The 19106-nt window shown below is 36.0% G+C and overlaps 1 protein-coding gene across 3 annotated transcripts in view; it reads right to left on the minus strand.

Annotated features, from left to right (window-relative positions):
• Window positions 1–19106, minus strand: part of ANKRD17 (ankyrin repeat domain 17) — a 168661-nt gene that overhangs the window by 40934 nt on the left and 108621 nt on the right. For all 3 annotated transcript variants that reach the window (XM_068975662.1, XM_068975661.1, XM_068975660.1), the window contains 8 exons: window positions 16494–16605; window positions 16218–16363; window positions 13289–13431; window positions 12657–12870; window positions 11481–11656; window positions 10247–10409; window positions 1522–1617; window positions 115–231 (listed from right to left, as the gene is read on the minus strand). In XM_068975662.1, the coding sequence (XP_068831763.1) occupies window positions 115–231; window positions 1522–1617; window positions 10247–10409; window positions 11481–11656; window positions 12657–12870; window positions 13289–13431; window positions 16218–16363; window positions 16494–16605 (1167 nt within the window). The remainder of the gene's footprint in view (window positions 1–114; window positions 232–1521; window positions 1618–10246; window positions 10410–11480; window positions 11657–12656; window positions 12871–13288; window positions 13432–16217; window positions 16364–16493; window positions 16606–19106) is intronic.

The following is a 19106-nucleotide window of genomic DNA, read 5'->3' on the forward strand; positions in this document are numbered from 1 at the left end:
CAAAAGCAAAACAAAGCAAAAAACCACAGATTACAAATAAGGAGGAAGAAAAGCAGAAAGGAAAAAAGTAGATAATATTTTTCATATGGAAAGGTTATCATATGCAAAGGTTACCTTTTCCAAGTCTAACTCCTCTAATAAAATGCTGGCATTTTTGTTTGCTTCAGCAGCCTGTCTATCTTTGGCTTGTACTATTGATTCCATACAAAGGTGACACTTCTTCAGCATCTCCTAAAACAAAAAAATTAAGATGTTTCTAACCTCAAAATAATTAAAATTTAGAGAGATTCCTGAAAACATGAAAATATTAAATAAGGTACTCGAATGAACATAAGCAGTAAAGATCAATAGTAGGGCAAAAAGGGTGCAAATAAAAACATAATTTAAATGGCATGTTTTTTTAAATACATAAGCAAAGAGCCTCTACTGTTCTTCAAAATAACGTCCATTTGACTGGTACTAAAATTATTTAGTCCTATAATTTTAAAAATGAGAAATCATACTGCAAATAGAGCTGCAACAATCTGTTAGGTGGTTAACAGGCTAAAGGAAAGGGGCAATGTCAACAAAAGAAAACAAGTTTAAAAAATTTTTAAATACTTATTTGGCAAGAACTGTTCTCAAATACTTAGTTTGTTTCTGTAACTTCTTATGCTAGAATCATTCATAAGAAACAATATAGACTTTTCTCTCATTTCATTTTCAGAACACACTTTTTGACAGGAAAGGGATATTTCCATGCTAAGATAAAGCCTTATTTTCAATCTTTGTCCTCCCACATAGAGACCAATGATATCTAGGAATACTAATTCTCATGAAAAAAAACTAGAGGCAGGCAAGACAGTGATTAACTATGTTAAACCAAAAATTAATGAGAAAAGTTGCTGTCACACAATAACTGAGAAAATGAAAGACATTTTTACATTTTTCAGAAGCATGTTTTAGGATTTCATTCCAATATTTTGATTTCAATTAGAATTCTAAAGGGATTTATTTTATGTTCTCTACTTTTCCTGCAAAAAGATCCTAGCAAATTCATTCTTAACCTGACAGTCTGATTTTTATATTATGTTGAACATGTTAAGAGTTTTCTTGACCATAAGTAAAAGTACTATGCTAATTTTTGTTTAAGTATAAAAAAAAATTCACTGACTTGTTCCTCTCAGAAGAGTTATCAGTCTGGATGGATTATATCACTAATGAATAGTAACAATAACTTGCTTTAGGTTGTTTATTATCAACATTAAAATTAAATTAGCTTAAGTACTATCTAAAAAGCTAAAGCAATTCTATCATAGAAAATGTTTTATTACTTCATTAGGTACTTCATTAGTAAATACTCCAAAGAGTTTCTTAAATAGCATACTTCATTCCCAAATACTACATAAATGAAAACAGTTATATGCCACACATTATTGCTCAAACTAAGGCTTCTTTTCTTAATGTGGAATATACAAATATATAAAAGCCAAATGGGATCCCAAGTTCATAGAGTGGGGATGAATTTAATCAGTGTATTACCTTATCAGTGATCGTTGCTATGTACCTCATACATTCAGAGTCTGATGGAAACTGATTGACTTCTTTGACCAAGTAGCGCACCACTTTCACATGACCCTAAAAAACAGATATCATTGTCAGACTGAAAACAAACTCTATCAGAATTCAGTAAATCTAGTCTGTCTGAACAACAATTTCATTGACATTAGTGCCACAAAAATAAAGAGTTAAGTTGGGTATTATTGGCATTTCAAATAAAAAAGTGGAGTAGGAAATGGCAACCCACTCCTGTATTCTTGCCTAGAAAATTCCATGGACAGAGGAGCCGGGTGGGCCACAGTCCATGGGGTCACAAAGGGTCAGACATGACTGAGCAACTGAGCACATAAACAAAAAAAGAGACAGGCTTTGGTTTTAATGAATTTAATGATAAATCTACACTGTTCACTTTCATTCCAACTCCTGAAAAGATACAGAATAATTTGAGCTAAAATTCTGGTCAGTCAGTGTTAGTCTAAACCATTCTGAATTTTAAAAAAGATAACCAAAAGTCAGTATGAAGAAATACATGATATGTGTGAAAAAAAACCCTCACCTTCCCCCCAGTCCCAGCTAACTCATTAGATCTTAGCATCCTATTTCAATTTTAAGCATCAAAAGAGTAGAAATAACAATTTTGTTCTTTTTTCCAGATAAAAACTGAATGGATAGTACTGTACTAGGTAATGCAAAGGAAATAAGATACAGTTGCCTAAAGCTTGAACGATGGTTATATTATTTACTGTTGATAAAATTCACTATGTTAAAAATGTTTAGACCCTATTCAAGAGACTCTCTACTTTCTCTAATCTATACTATTACTGACACAACACCTCTAAACAGATGGATAAACATATATTTATAGTCAGTACATTTCCTCTGTTGCCTTTATTTTTTTCCTTCTCATCTACATCTTTTAAAATTACCCGTATCTTTTAACTAAACAAACATTTTTCCAAAGACATAGAGATGGCTAATAGACACATGAAAAGATGCTCAGCATTACTCACTATTTGAGAAATGTAAATCAAAACCACAAAGTGGTATCATCTCACACGGGTCAGAATGGCCACCATCAAAAAGTCTACAAACAATAAATGCAGGAGAGGGTGTGGAGAAAAAGGAACCCTCTTACACTGTTGGTGGGAATGCAAACTGGTACAGCCACTATGGAGAACAGTGTGGAGGTTCCTTAAAAAACTGGAAATAGAACTGCCATGAGTGAAGTCGCTCAGTCGTGTCCGACTCTTTGCAACCCCATGGACTGTAGCCTACCAAGCTCCTCTGTCCATGGGATTTTCCAGGCAATAGTACTGGAGTGGATTGCCATTTCCTTCTCTAGCGGATCTTCCCGACCCAGGGATAGAACCCGGGTCTCCTGCATTGTAGACAGACGCTTTATGGTCTGAGCCACCAGGGAAGTCCAAGAACTGCCATATGACCCAGGAATTCCACTGCTGAGTATACACCCCAAGGAAACCAGAAGTGAAAGAGACACATGTACCCCAATGTTCACTGCAGCACTGTTTACAATAGCTAAGGCATGGAAGCAACATAGATGTCCATTGGCAGATGAAGGATAAGGAAGTTGTGGTAATATACAGAATGGAATATTACTCAGCTATAAAGAAGAACACATTTGAGCCAGTTCTAATGAGGTGAATGAAACTGGAGCCTATTATACAGAGTGAAGCAAGTTAGAAAGAGAAACACCAATACAGTATATTAATGCATATAATGGAATTTAGAAAGATAGTAATGACTACCCTATATGCAAAACAGCAAAAGAGACACAGATGTAAAGAACAAACTTTTAGACTATGTGGGAGAAGGCAAGGGTGGGATGATTTGAGAGAATAGCACTGAAACATATATATTACCATATGCAAAACAGATGACTAGTTCAAGTTCAATGCTAATGTTGGGCACTCAAAGCTGGTGCTCTAAGACAATACAGAAGGATGGGGTAGGGAGGGAGGTGGGAGAGGGATTCAGGATGAGGGGACACGTGCACCCATGGCTGATTCATATCAATGTATGGCAAAAACTACCGCAATACTGTAAAGTAATTATCCTCCAATTAAATAAATGAATTTCTAAAACCTACCTGCATCTTTTAGTGAACACCTTAAATGGCATTTGCACCTTTGCTTGATGCCTCATTAACACTTCTACAGTATTTAAAAATATTTATATGGGACAATTCAGTTACCTAAGTTTGTCTGTGGATCTTTGATTATTACATTTTGTACAAAATGCAACATTTGGAATCTGTACAAATGTACACAGTGGGCAAAAAGAAAAGTAATGAAATGAATAACGAAAGAGTATAAAAGATAAGTGCCTTTCTTAAGGAGCCAAGTCTATTTGGAAACATGAGGTATATGAATGTTATATGTTAAGGTAATAACAATATATTTGTCAAAATAAATGATAAAGGTAATAGCAAATTGTAGAATTTCTACAATCTTTAAGAGATAAGGTATTTCAATGTGAGCTCAAATGGAATGGGAAGAGCTTCTGTAGAAGGGAAGATTTACATTGCATCCAAGAAATGAGTAATTTTAGAAAATTGAGGAAGGACATGGGAATTACTGAGATGAGAACAAATGTGATATGAGACAGTGACACAAAAAAGACCAAGCAAGTAGAAAATCACATGAGGGACTCAATGGGAGATGAGTTCAAAGGGCACTGGACTGGTCTCTGAATAACAACTAGGATTTGATTTCAGAGGATTACAGAGACTAGTGAGACAGGAAAAGTTTCTTGAAGAGGATACTAACAGAGTGAAATGGTTAGGAAGATAAACTTGATATGCTAGCTTGCTTGAAGAGGGAGCTAGTCACTGAGGATAAGTATGATTAGCGAGGAAAAAAAATTCAGAGTCAGTGGGAAGGTAGCCTGGAACACCATGCAAGAGATGGTATAAAGAATAAGAGAACTTAATATGAGAAAAAAGGAAAAGATGATTTTTTTTAAGAACAATTTTTCAATACAACAAAATAATTTGGAATCTGTAAGAGATTTTACCTATTGAATGAGAAAACTCAAAACTATAATCCCTGGAATAATAAACTGGCTTTCCAAATAACAAATCAGACCTGCATTTAGGAGATCAACCAAATCATTAAATCAAGTTCTTATATATAGTTCTATACTATACACTACAGAAAGTTTCAATTTCACAAAATTTATTTCTACGTCTGAAGGTTTCAAATATTGACAGCTGAATTTTCATTTTTCTTTTTTTCCCCTAGAAATTAATGTGAATAATTAAAAATAAAATCAACTTAAGTTAAATTTTTCTGTGTGCTAATACAAGAAAACACTCATTTGTAAATAAGTAATTAATTACTCTTAGTTGGATTCATATTTTGCAAAAGAGTAAGACTGCAACTAGATTTTGAAAATTCTACATAGTACAATTTTTAAAACTTTACTAAGTTTTGACATCCAACACTGATACTATTGATAGCTTTTCTGGGATGCCTTTTTAAAAAAAATTTTTACTTTATTTTACTTTACAATACTGTATTGGTTTTGCCATACATTGACATGAAACCGCCACGGGTGTACATGAGTTCCCAATCCTGAACCCCCCCCCCCATATCCCACCCCGTATCATCTCTCTGGATCATCCCCGTGCACCAGCCCCAAGCATCCTGTATCCTGTATCGAACATAGACTGGCAATTTGTTTCTTACATGATAGTATACACGTTTCAATGACATTCTCCCAAATCCTCCCACCCTCTCCCTCTCCCTCAGAGTCCAAAAGTCCATTCTATACATCCGTGTCTTTTTTGCTGTCTTGCATACAGGGTTATTGTTACCATTTTTCTAAATTCCATATATATGCGTTAGTATATTGTATTGGTGTTTTTCTTTCTGGCTTACTTCACTCTGTATAATCGGCTCCAGTTTCATCCACCTCATTAGAACTGATTCAAATGTATTCTTTTTAATGGCTGAGTAATACTCCATTGTGTATATGTACCACAGCTTTCTTATCCTTTCATCTGCTGATGGACATCTAGGTTGCTTCCATGTCCTGGCTATTATAAACAGTGCTGCGATGAACACTGGGGTACACGTGTCTGTTTCAATTCTGGTTTCCTCGATGTGTATGCCCAGCAGTGGGATTGCTGGGTCATAAGGCAGTTGTATATCCAGTTTTTTAAGGAATCTCCACCACTGTTCTCCATAGTGGCTGTACTAGTTTGCATTCCCACCAGCAGTGTTAAGAGGGTTCCCTTTTCTCCACACCCTCTCCAGCATTTATTGCTTGTAGACTTTTGGATTGCAGCCATTCTGACTGGCATGAAATGGTACCTCATTGTGGTCTTGATTTGCATTTCTCTGATAATGAGTGATGTTGAGCATCTTTTCATGTGTTTGTTAGCCATCTGTATGTCTTCTTTGGAGGAATGTCTATTTAGTTCTTTGGCCCATTTTATGATTGGGTCGTTTATTTTTCTGAAATTGAGCTGCAGGAGTTGCTTGTATATTTTTGAGATTAGTTGTTTGTCAGTTGCTTCATTTGCTATTATTTTCTCCCATTCAGAAGGCTGTCTTTTCACCTTGCTTATAGTTTCCTTTGTTGTGCAGAAGCTTCTAAGTTTAACTTAGATCCCATTTGTTTATTTTTCCTTTTATTTCCAGTATTCTGGGAGGTGGATCATAGAGGATCCTGCTGTGATTTATGTCGGAGAGTGTTTTGCCTATGTTCTCCTCTAGGACTTTTATAGTTTCTGGTCTTGCATTTAGATCTTTAATCCATTTTGAGTTTATTTTTGTGTATGGTGTTAGAAAGTGATCTAGTTTCATTCTTTTACAAGTGGTTGACCAGTTTTCCCAGCACCACTTGTTAAAGAGATTGTCTTTACTCCATTGTATATTCTTGCCTCCTTTGTCAAAGATAAGGTGTCCATAGGTGTGTGGATATATCTCTGGGCTTTCTACTTTGTTCCATTGAGTCCTATAGATATCAGTTAGGTCTAACTGGTCTATTGTATCATTTAAAGTTTGTATTTCTTTCTTAATTTTCTGTTTAGTTGATCTGTCCATAGGTGTGAGTGGGGTATTAAAGTCTCCCACTATTATTGTGTTATTGTTAATTTCCCCTTTCATACTTGTTAGCATTTGTCTTTCATATTGTGGTGCTCCTATGTTGGGTGCATATATATTTATAATTGTTATATCTTCTTCTCAGATTGATCCTTTGATCATTATGTAGTGGCCTTGTCTCTTTTCACACCCTTTGTTTTAAAGTCTATTTTATCAGAGATGAGTATTGCTACGCCTGCTTTCTTTTGGTCTCTATTTGCGTGGAATATCTTTTTCCAGCCCTTCACTTTCAGTCTGTATGTGTCCCTTGTTTTGAGGTGGGTCTCTTGTAGGCAGCATATATAGGGATCTTGTTTTTGTATCCATTCAGCCAGTCTTTGCCTTTTGGTTGGGGCATTCAACCCATTTACGTTTAAGGTAATTATTGATAAGTATGATCCTGTTGCCATTTACTTTATTGTTTTGGGTTCGGGTTTATACGCCCTTTTTGTGTTCCCTGTCTAGAGAATATCTTTTAGCATTTGTTGGAGAGCTGGTTTGGTGGTGCTGAATTCTCTCAGCTTCTGCTTGTCTGGAAAGCTTTTGATTTCTCCTTCATATTAGAATGAGATCCTTGCTGGGTACAGTAATCTGAGCTGTAGGTTATTGTCTTTCATCACTTTAAGTATGTCTTGCCATTCTCTCCTGGCCTGAAGAGTTTCTATTGAAAGATCTGCAGTTATCCTTATGGGAATCCCCTTGTGTGTTATTTGTTATTTTTCCCTTGCTGCTTTTAATATTTGTTCTTTGTGTTTGATCTTTGCTAATTTGATTAATATGTGTCTTGGGGTGTTTGGCCTTGGGTTTATCCTGTTTGGAACTCTCTGGGTTTCTTGGACTTGGGTGATTATTTCCTTCCCCATTTTAAGGAAGTTTTCAACTATTATCTCCTCAAGTATTTTCTCATGGTCTTTCTTTTTGTCTTCTTCTTCTGGGACTCCTATAATTTGAATGGTGGAGCGTTTCATATTGTCCTGGAGGTCTCTGAGATTGTCCTCATTTCTTTTAATTCATTTTTCTTGTTTCCTCTCTGATTCATTTATTTCTACCATTCTATCTTCTATTTCACTAATCCTATCTTCTGCCTCTGTTATTCTACTATTTGTTGCCTCCAGAGTGTTTCTGATCTCATTTATTGCATTATTCATTATATATTGACTCTTTTTTTTCTTCTAGGTCCTTGTTAATCCTTTCTTGCATCTCCTCAATCCTTGTCTCCAGGCTATTTATCTGTGATTCCATTTCGATTTCAAGATTTTGGATCATTTTCACTATCAATATTTGGAATTCTTTCAAAGGTAGATTCCCTATCTCTTCCTCTTTGGTTTGGTTTGGTGGGCATTTCTCCTGTTCCTTTACCTGCTGGGTATTCCTCTGTCTCTTCATCTTGGTTATATTGCTGCATTTCGGGTGGCCTTTTTGTATTCTGGGAATTTTTTATTATGGAGTTTCCTCACTGTGGATGGGGTTGTATCAGTGGCTTGTCAAGGTTTCTTGGTTAGGAAAGCTTGCATCAGAGTTCTGGTGGGAGGAGTTGGATTTCTTCTCTCTGGAGTGCAATGAAGTATCCAGTAATGAGTTATGAGATGTCAATGGTTTTGGAGTAACTGAGCTGTTTGTATACTGAAGCTCAGGGGTATGTTCCTGTGTTGCTGGAAAATTTGCATAGTATGTCTTGCTCTGGAACTTGTTGGCCCTTGAGTGGTGCTTGGTTTCAGTGTAGGTATAGAGGTGTTTGATGAGCTCCTATCAATTAATGTTCCCTGGATTCAGGAGTTCTCTGATGTTCTCAGGATTTGGACTTAAGCCTCCTGCTTCTGGTTTTCAGTTTTATTTTTACAGTAGCCTCAAGACTTCTCCATCTATACAACACTGATGATAAAACATCTAGGTTAAAGATGAAAAGTTTCTCCACATTGAGAGACTCCCAGAGAGGTTCACTGAGTTACATGGAGAAGAGAAGAGGGAGGGGGTAGTTAGAGGTGACTGGAATGAGATGAGGTGGGATCAAAAGAGGAGAGAGAAAGCTAGCCAGTTATCACTTCCTTATGGGCACTCCAGAGTCTGGGCTGCTCAGAGATGTTCATGGAGTTATACAGGGAAGAAGAGAGGGAGGAAGTAGACAGAGGTGGCCAGGAGGATAAAAGAGGGAAATGAAAAGGAGAGAGACAGATCCAGCCAGTAACCAGTTCCTTAAGTGTTCTCTACTGTCTGGAACACACAGAGATTCAGAGTTGGGTAGAGAAGAGAAGGGCGAGGGAAGAGACAGATGCCACCTGGTGGAGAAAAAGGAGAGTCCAAAGGAGGAGAGAGTGGTCAAGCCAGTAATCTCGCTCTCAGGTAAAACTGGGTACTGAAGATTGGGTTTTTAAATGTACAAAATTGACAACAAATACCAAAAAGCAAAGACTAAAAATCTAGCGTAGAGGTTGAATTTTCAAAAATACAATATTAAAGAAAAGAAGAAGAAGAAAAAAACCAAAGCCACAAGAATTATTAAAACAACAACCACAAAAAATATATATATGGCATTTGCTTTAAAAATAGGGTCTTTTTTTTTTTAAAGTAATAGTAGGTTATAAAAATGAAAATTAAAGGAGAAATAGAGGACTTAAAAATTTTTAAAAGTTAAAACAAAAAGAAGAAACAGAAAAGATGAAAAAACAACCACACAACAACATCAACAACAACAACAATAAAGAATGATCATAAAAATAGTAAAGATATATCTGGGATTTTCTCTGGTGTTGTGGGCAGTGTGGGGTCACTTCCAAGGAGGTTCCCTCTGTTTAGCTTCTTCTGTTTGCTGGTCTCTTCAGAGTCTGATTTCTGCCCGGACACAAGGAGGGGCGGTGGTGGACCTTTTTTTTTTTTAGGCTCACTTGTTCAGTTGTGCTGCAGGGAGGGAGGGATGCTGCAAACAAATAACACTGGCGTGTGCTCGCAGTGCCTCAGCCACGCTGGGCCTGCCCCTGCTCACGGTGCACATGGCTCAGGCTCTACACTGCTCCGCTGGGAACCCCCTGAGGCTGGCCCTAGGCTGCATGCACGTCCCCGGTCTAAGCCGCTCAGGCTCCGCACTCAGGTAGCCTTCAGAGGCGCAGATTCGGCTGGGCCTGCGTTTTGTGCCCTTTCCAGGTCCGAGTAGCTCAGGTGTTTGGCGAGCGTGGTCACTGCAACTTATCACCTTTCCCGTCCCTGCTGCTCAGTTTTCTGGGTGTACCACTGACATCCATTCCTAGGCGCATGGTGACTGTTTTTGAAGACAATGATCTGCTTTTCTGGGTGCCTGATATCCTCTGCCAGCATTCAGAAGTTGTTTTGTGGAATTTACTCAGCGTTGAAATGTTCTTTTGATGAATTTGTGAGGGAGAAAGTGGTCTCCGCATCCTATTTCTCCGCCATCTTAGGACCGCCCCCTCTGGGATGCCTATTATCTAACTTTTAATGTTGCCATCAGAGTGATTATTTGCTTATTATCTTACTGCTTTTACCTTTGCTGTTAGCTCCTAAAAAAAGAGTCTTTAGTGATAACTGAATTATGGACTTCCTAGTCTAAGTGAAAAACATCCAAGTGGATGAGAATGAAAGACTTCTACCTTCCTAAATGCTGCCATAAGAGGAGTGATCTTGCGGTTGTCGGCTGCATCCACATCTGCACCTGCTTGAACCAGTAGCTGAACCACATCAAGGTGCCCACCATTTGCTGCCAGCCACAACGGAGTGTTCCCCTTCTTGTTACGCACATCAATATGAGCTCCCCTAAATGAACGACACAAATATCACTTTCAAATGAAATGACACAAATGATAATAAAAATCAACTATTAACTTGTGAAAATATTCTTTAAAGGAAAAAAATTATTTAAAAATACATAGGACTAAATTGTATTTCTCTCAAAATTACATTACAAAGAACTTCCATTCATCAAATTAAAAGCCACTAAATCAAAATTAACCATACATCAATAATTGCTTTTCTTATTTTAAATTAAAAATAATTCATTCTTTGTGCATAATTCTGATTTCAAATCCTGAGAAAATGTAAAAATATTTTAGAGAAATAAGAAGATACATCCTGTTAATATCATAATATACTGAACAGTATCCTAGAGCACACACAGTATCCTATGAGGTGGTTATATCTTTCAGATTATTTGTATTCATGTATTTATATTACGTGGTTTGGAAAAGAAGGAATCCTAAAATAACATAAAGGTTTAGCACTCAGTGAGCACCATGGTGTATAAGACTCATGGCAAATGACAGTAGTTGATAGTAGCTACTACTAAATACTACTATTAGGACACCATGCCAAAGTCTTTAAGAAGGTTAGAGTAGGAAATCCAATTTAGCAGACAAGCAACTCTGAAAGACTGGCAGGCAACCTCTAAGTGACTTAAAATAAAAAACATTCTGGACTCTATCTTATATACTGAACAGTTCCATAACTCACTTAAAAGCCCTAGTTACCATAAAGAACACGAAAATCAATGGTGAAGCCTAGATTATTGCCAGACTTACACGAATTAGGGTGACATCTCTGCAAAACTGTGTGGGAGATGGGACTATGGCTGACAACAGCTTATTATAGTACTTCAAAAGTGTATACCCAGACAAGAAAGGAAATAAAGTATTTCTAGGCTGCACTGAAAAAAAACAATGCAGCATAGCTCTGGATGGGTGGAAAATAACATAGGTCGGTTTAAAACATTAAAAAAAAATACACTGTTAATAGAAGTAATCACATCTGATTTTTAAATAGTACAATTTGCACAGAGAATAGTAATCATCAGTAACCCCATATCACATATAGAGTATGGTAACATCATACCTGCCAATGAGAAGCTCACAGAATTTATAATGCCCTTTATCTGCTGCTATGGTTAAAGCTGTATCTCTCGATGAGGGCACTGGAGGGGCATTAACATCAGCACCTTTATCCAAAAGAACTCGGCCCACCTCTGCATAACCACCAGAGGCAGCTTCCATTAGTGGTGTGAGGCCAGTCTAGGTTTAGTGAAAAATAAAAAACAACACATAAGAGACTAGAAAGTACCAAAATGTTAAAGAACAATAATCTTGGGGAATAATATAGAGTTGTTACAAAAATTTACATCTAAATTTCAACACTGACACTACTAACCTCTCTCAGTTACAGTGACATCTACTGAAAGCAGATGATTCTGCCTAATGTTAATTTGTGGGGGAAAAAAATGATGAAAGTATTTGGCATATGAAAGTGAAAAATGTTAGTCACTTAGTCGTGTCCAACTCTTTGTGACCCTATGGACTGTAACCTGCCAGGCTCCTCTGTCCGTGGGATTCTCCAGGCAAGAATACTGGGAAGGGGCTGCCATTTCCTCCTCCAGAGGATCTTCATGACCCAGGAACTGAACCTGGTCTCCTGCATTGCAGGTAGATTCTTTAATGCTGAGCCACCGGGGAAGCTCTCTTCCTCTCTTCTCTTTCATGATAGAATATAGTTTTTAGCTGACAACCCTAATGTCATTATTACCTACAAAAATCTATTTCTGGGACTTCCCTGGTGGCCAAGGGCTTAAGAATCCACCTTCTAATGCAGGGGACATGGGTTCGATCCTTGATCAGGGAACTAAGATTCCATATGCCGCAGGACAACTAAGCCCATTGGCCACAACTAGAGAGAAGCCTATGTGTAGCAATGAAGAGCCCACACGTGCAATGAAGATCCCTGCATGCCCACAAAGTGTATCCCGCGTGCCACAGATAAACCTTTCACAGCCATAAACAAATAAATTTTAAAAAAAAAAGAAAGAAAGCAGTGTCTCTCTCAAAGATTAAAAAAAGTTGCTAAGGTATTTTAAAGAAGTGATGCTTAACCAAGTCATATTTCTATTTAAATGTATAAATATATATGTAAGAGATGACTATTACTACAAAGTACTAGAATTATAATAAGCATATTGCTAATGTATACCTTAAATGTCAAAGAAATAAATCCATAGGCTAATCTCAGACCTCTTCTTACCTTAGCTCTGTGTTCCACATTTGCTTTTCTATCAAGCAGAAGACTAACCACTTCAGTTCTTCCTTGGAAGCAGGCTAAGGTAAGGGCAGTGTTCCGATTGGTTTCTATTTGAGCATTAATGTCAGAGCCCATGTCTAATAGGAGCTTAACGGCAGCTGTGTGCCCATTCATAGCTGCTAACATCAGAGGAGAAATGCCCAATTTGCTACCAGTTCTGGGGGTGGAAGTATGGGAAGAACAGAAGGAAAAATATACATTTTTAAATGTCCTGGAAAAATTGGATGATAAAACAGAATTCTATCTCATGATTGAAGATTAAGATTCTTTATTCTGTAGACTTACTTAAGAACACACTTCAAATCCTTTACTACCCAGAACCAGAATACTTTCTGCACAATGACTTGGACTAAAAACAAATTAACTCATTATTAAAGTGAAGTTACTCAATTCCGTAAGAAATAGAGTAATTGGTAATTTTTTGAAGTTGTATGTCAATAATTTTAAATATTTAAATTTGAATTCTAAATTTATAATGTAGGCATTTCCTATATATGGCATTAAAGACGTGCTGTTCTACAAATATCTTTAACATAACACTCTTAAGGGACTTGGAAAGAGAGACTAAAACTTACCTAGAATTAATCTCAGCTCCTGCATTTAGTAATATTTTGATAATATTCACATAACCACCAGAAGCAGCCAGGCTTAGAGGTGTGTAATCAGAAACATTCCTGTGCTCTTTATTTGCCCCTCGAGCTAACAACAGCTCCACCACCTGGAAAAAGAAAAGAGAAAAAATGGTTTTTTTCTTATGGTGAGACAATTTGCAATTTCCCTTTTTTTCTGGTATATTGTCTATAATAAAAGAAAGGGAAAGTCCTTTCATCCTTTGCACAAAATCAGTCTCAAATGAAAAGCAAAAGGTCTTAGAAGTCAACAAAGGGATAAGTAAAATCCATTTTGCAGTCTGTTGAAATGGCAGTATTTTCATTGAAAGATCTATAGTTCATGTGTTCTATAGAAGATTTTTTCATTTGTACATGTAAATGTCCTTAAAAACTAAATGTAAAAAAATTTTTGGAATAAAGCCAATAATTTTTCCCCAATATTTTACTACAAAAATTTTCAAGCACATGGAAAAATTGAAAAAAATTACATACATTCATCACCTAGATTCTACTATTAATATTCTACTATGTTACTTTTCTCTCACAGTTACTTGTCTGTCCATCATTGATGCATTTCGTTTCTAAGTAAGGTGTAGACACCTGCAATTTCCCTTAAATACATCAGCAAGTGCGCAATTAACTAACCTCTTATTTTTTTCAGGATTTTTTTTTTTTTATGTGAAATCTGTAACTTTAAATAAATGCACAAAACTTAAACTGTATATTCACCAAGTATTGACAAATGGATACAACTAATTTAAATCTGCTATTTTTTCCACTTTATTTTTTTAACTGAAGGATAATTGCTTTACACAATTTTGTGGTTTTCTGTCAAACATCAATAAGAATCAGCTATAGGTATATCCATGTCCCTTCCCTTCTGAATCTCCCTCCCATTTGTTATTTACTCATGTTCCTTCCCAGTCAATTCTACCCACAGGCTAGTTTCATTGGATCTTCATATAAATGAATCACATAGTTTGGGAGTAATTTGTATGTATTGTGCAGCATTCCATTAAATGAATATACTAGTTTATCTATTCGATTGATGAACATCACTACTGTTTCTAGTTTTAGCAATTTGGCAAAATTTAGTACTGTCAATCTTTAATTTAGCCATTCTAGTAGATGTGATATCTCACTGGGTCTTAATTTACATTCCCTGATAGCTGAGAATATTAGCATTTACTTAAGTGTCATCCAGGGGTCTTTTAGTCTACTATACCATTTTTTTGTCTTTTTGTTTTTTAAGTTTACATTCTTAACCACTTTCTTTTATAAATTTAATTTAATTTTTTATTGACGCATAGTTGATTTACTGTGTGTTAGTTTCAGGGCAAAATGATTCAGGTATATATACATATATATACTGAACACATATGTATTCAGTTATATACATATATAGTTTTTTTTTTTTTTCAAATTCTTTTCCCTTATAGGTTATTCTAAAATTTTGAGTATAGTTCCCTGTGCTATAGAGTAGGTCCCTGTTGGTCATCTATTCCATATATAGTAGTGAGGATATGTTAATGCCTAACTCCTGTTTTATTCATCAGCTACTCCTTTCCCCTTTGGTAACTCTAAGTTTGTTTTCTGTGTTTGTGAGTCTATTTCTGTTTTGTATATAAGTTCATTAGTATTTGTGGTTTTTTTTGAAATTTCACATGTAAGCAATATCATACAATTTTTATCTTTTTCTGAAGCTGTGACTTTCTATCAGATTTTTCCTTTAGTCAGTAAGCCTAAGTGGCTTATGTAATAAGATTATAAATCAAGTCCCCCAATTGGTATTAGGTTATTTTATCTTACAAGGAGTCCTTTAAGCAATAAAGTGTGTGTGTGTGTGTGTGTTTGTGTGTGCACGCTCAGTCTGTCCGTCCATAGGGTTGCAAAGAGTCATGACTGAGTGAGCACACGTGCGTGTGCACGCACGCGCACGCACACACACACACAGATCAAGTATTTCCAATGAAGTTTAAATTGAGATATAGATTTGCTGGGAAGCTCTTCAAATCAAATAGTGATCAAAAATTTCAGTTAAGTCAAAATTTTATTCGTTATATTCCAAAAACAGAACATTTACAATTCTGACTGGTAGAATCACCTCCACTGTGGAATACATAAGAGAATGAGAATGCTGAAATAAAAAGAAAGAGAGAATAACCTAGAGTGCTTTCTAAATATAAGATTCAACAATTCCTTATTGAGAAGTTATCAATACAAAGGGACAGCACAACTGGTGAATATAACTGGATTTAAAAAATGGATTTAAAATGAGGTTATCCAACTGATTGTTAAATGCCCAAAGAAGACACACAAGTGAGTAAAGTTATAAGTTCTTGAGTTCATACCTAAGTACACCAGCTGTTCTAGCTAAAAAAAAGCTAAAAGATTATATAATATTACCCAAGAACCAACCTTCAGAGTTAAGAAGGGTTGGGGAACAATTAAAGGATAAAATTACTTAAAACAATTAAAAATTGAATACTCTTAATTCCCTACTAATCTTATATGTAGACAGCAACAGAGGCTGAGCTTAAGTACTTTTCATACTAAATACTCTGGGAGAGGAAAAGATGAATGAATATAGGCCCTGCTTATGGGAAGCTTGCTGACTTGATTTGGGATGTCTTAATCATTCTATTAGTCTGAATGCAGTATAGAGGGATCTCCATGGCAGTTAGTACTTTTAGATGAGTAGGATAATAAACAAGGTATGCTTTTTTTGGCAAGACAGCTTATGCTAACATTATTTCTTTCGCTAAAAGCTAATAGTTTCGTTACTGTGATAAATCTTAATATCTGTCCACTGTTCCTACAAAATCATATAAATTAAACCATGTATTTGTTAAATGGAGGGAGGAAAAGAAATTATACTTGGGAACAACAATACCTCCTGTCTTCCCCCAGAACAAGCCAAAGATAGTGGTGTATCCTTGGTTCTTTCTGACTGGGCTTCAATGTCTGCACCGTTGTCCAGCAATATTTCAACAACACCAACATGACCAGCTGTAGCAGCCAATATGAGCGGAGTAAAACCTGAAGTAAAACAAAGATCTTAGCTAACCAAAAGGGACAGCGCTATTTTCTATTCTATCTAAGCATCAATATAGGACTACAAGCAGTAGATACAAATTCAGAAAAAAGTTCATGAACTTTTCTTGTCTACCTTTCTTGTCTCGGTGCTCAATACTAGCTCCTCTTTCTAGCAGAGTTTGTACCAGTTCCTCGTGACCACCAGCACAGGCAAGCGTTAGCGCTGTGTCATGATTACTCTCAGTCTGTAAAAAATTAATTGTTGATTAGTTCATTAGTTAAAAATGTTAACATCAAATGCATAATATGTACATATACCAAATACACACCTACACATATACCACTCTACCATATCAAATAATTGGATATTAAATCTTTTTCTCCCCATTAGCAGTTAACTTGTGAAATTTTTTTTTTTAATAAAGACTAATATTTGAATTTTATGGGCAATTCTTAAAGCAAGAAAAAAAGTATGATTTTCTAACCAAATGCTATTTTCAGCTACATGTTTTAAGAAATACTACTGTGGACTCACTTTCTCTTCTACACATAAATGGAGTAGCACAGACAAGATTTATTTTCCCATTCCAAACAAAAAAGGAAGGTTATTTGAAATGACAAGCAATACATGACACTGATCACTGCAGAGAGAAATGATTAACTTATTGTATTGCCCGGAGAGTTTCCAGGCTAAAGTGAAGGGAAAGGATACCCAAAAAGAATCTGGCAGTCTCCCTAGAATTGAAGAGTTTAGAGAAGTGAAGGTGGCTAGAATTCATGGGGCAGACTACTGGGGAGGAAGGCGCTACATTCAGACGGTTCTCCAGAGATCCACAGAGGGCTCCCCTCAAGTCTTCAGCTGAGCTCTGATCAGCACATGTGCATAAGAAAAATTATTGGAGGTCAGGGAAAGACCACTAGAAGGGGCTGAACAACACCAAGAGGTTAAACAGGGCTGGGAATGGTTTGATTCTCACAGCAAAGCAGAAAGACCCTCAAAACACACAGAATATCGAGAAGAATCCTCAGCCATTGGGCCAAATTAGCTACTCTGGACTCAACTAAGAAAGCTGAAAAACAAGTCTTGAAATGAAACACTATTTTCAGGTAACTGCATTCAAGGAACAAAGCCCATAAAAAGTCAAAGGAACAAAAAATATACATAAGATATAGAGTACTTTGAAACACAAAGACCTATAATTGAGACATGATGACACTGTTAATATATAGTTTACTTCTGACTTCTACCAATGATAGGGACAAATATTGGATTTACCAGTGGACATACTCTATTATGGTTTAAATACTTATTTAGTGAGTTAAGTCCTCACGTTTTTATTACTGTAAGCTGGTGCTATACAAAAAAAGTTAACTACTAGCCATATGTGGCTATTAGTACTTGAAATACGGCTAGAGTGACTCAGGAACTGAATTTTAAATTTTATTTAATTTTTTAACTTAAAAACTGATAATTTGGTTATTAGAAACCTTTTCTGTATGTCTGGGGCAAATTAAATAATGATATCTACTTTTTCAGTCACTTAATCACATCTAAATGCAAATCAAGTACTTCCAATGAAGTTACATTGAGATATATATTTAAAAATAGAGTGGCAAGCCATCTGGATTTGCCCAGTATGGAGGCGGTTTCTGGGATGAGAGGCTTTTGGTGCTAAAGTCAGGAAAGTTTATGACTTATGATTTGACCACTCTAACCTGTAAGTATAACATGCACAATAATTTTGAAGACTTCAGTATGAAGTAAAAGGGTAAAATACCTCAGTAACTTTGTAGTATTGATTATATGTTTAAACAATATTATGGATATATTATGTGAAATATAGCCTTAAAATTAATTCCTATTTCTTTTTGCTTTTTTTAAATGTGGCTACCAGAAAATGTGCAATTATGTATCTGTCACCCTCATGGGACTATCTATTCCTGGAAGGTAATGAATATGTCTTATTTATGCATTCTCTACCTTAGTGATGTCTTGCCTAGGAAACAATAGATGAGAAATAAGTTGAACAAATGACAGTAGCTATAAGGGTAATAGAATCAAAGACTATCGCTAATTAAAATAAGACTACATATATGATATATATATATAGTCCTATAATAAATGCAAAAAGGATAGGCATAATCTCCTACAAGTTCAGTAACTCTAAAAACCAAGCTCCATTATAAAAAACTGAGTAACAAGACACAAAAGGAAAAAAATAGAATCAAGAAATAAGAAAAAGCCTACTAGTCAGGGATGAAGACGGAGATTGCAAAACCTGCTCTGCAAAAGAGGCTGGCAGAGAACAGAGCTACTGACTGCAGAGATCAGGGATGGACTTGCCCCAAGGGAGAGACGCACCAACTACAACAATGGAGAAGGACATGAATACTTAAATGAGTGACAGCTCTGATTGTGTTATAGTATTTGATCTTCATTTCAGGCCTATAAGGAAGGAATTATTGTGTCTGACTTTAGAGAAATGGAGACAAATGTCAGAGAAATAACCTAATGGTCACACAGGCTAATGAGTGATAAAGATTGGTGTTAAAAAAACCAAGAGGATCTTGGGTAACAAAATGCTGCTTACCCTATAATATCACAGCACAGCGCTAAGGCACAGCCAATTGAGGGAAGCATAATATTAAGTCTAACTGTATTATGCACTCTCTATGTTACCGTTCAGACTATCAGTAGAAGAGTCATCTTTATGATGAAGAGTCAACTTTACCAAGTTTATAAGTT

This window comes from Capricornis sumatraensis, chromosome 7 (genome assembly GCF_032405125.1).
Source record: "Capricornis sumatraensis isolate serow.1 chromosome 7, serow.2, whole genome shotgun sequence".
Lineage (NCBI taxonomy): Eukaryota > Metazoa > Chordata > Mammalia > Artiodactyla > Bovidae > Capricornis > Capricornis sumatraensis.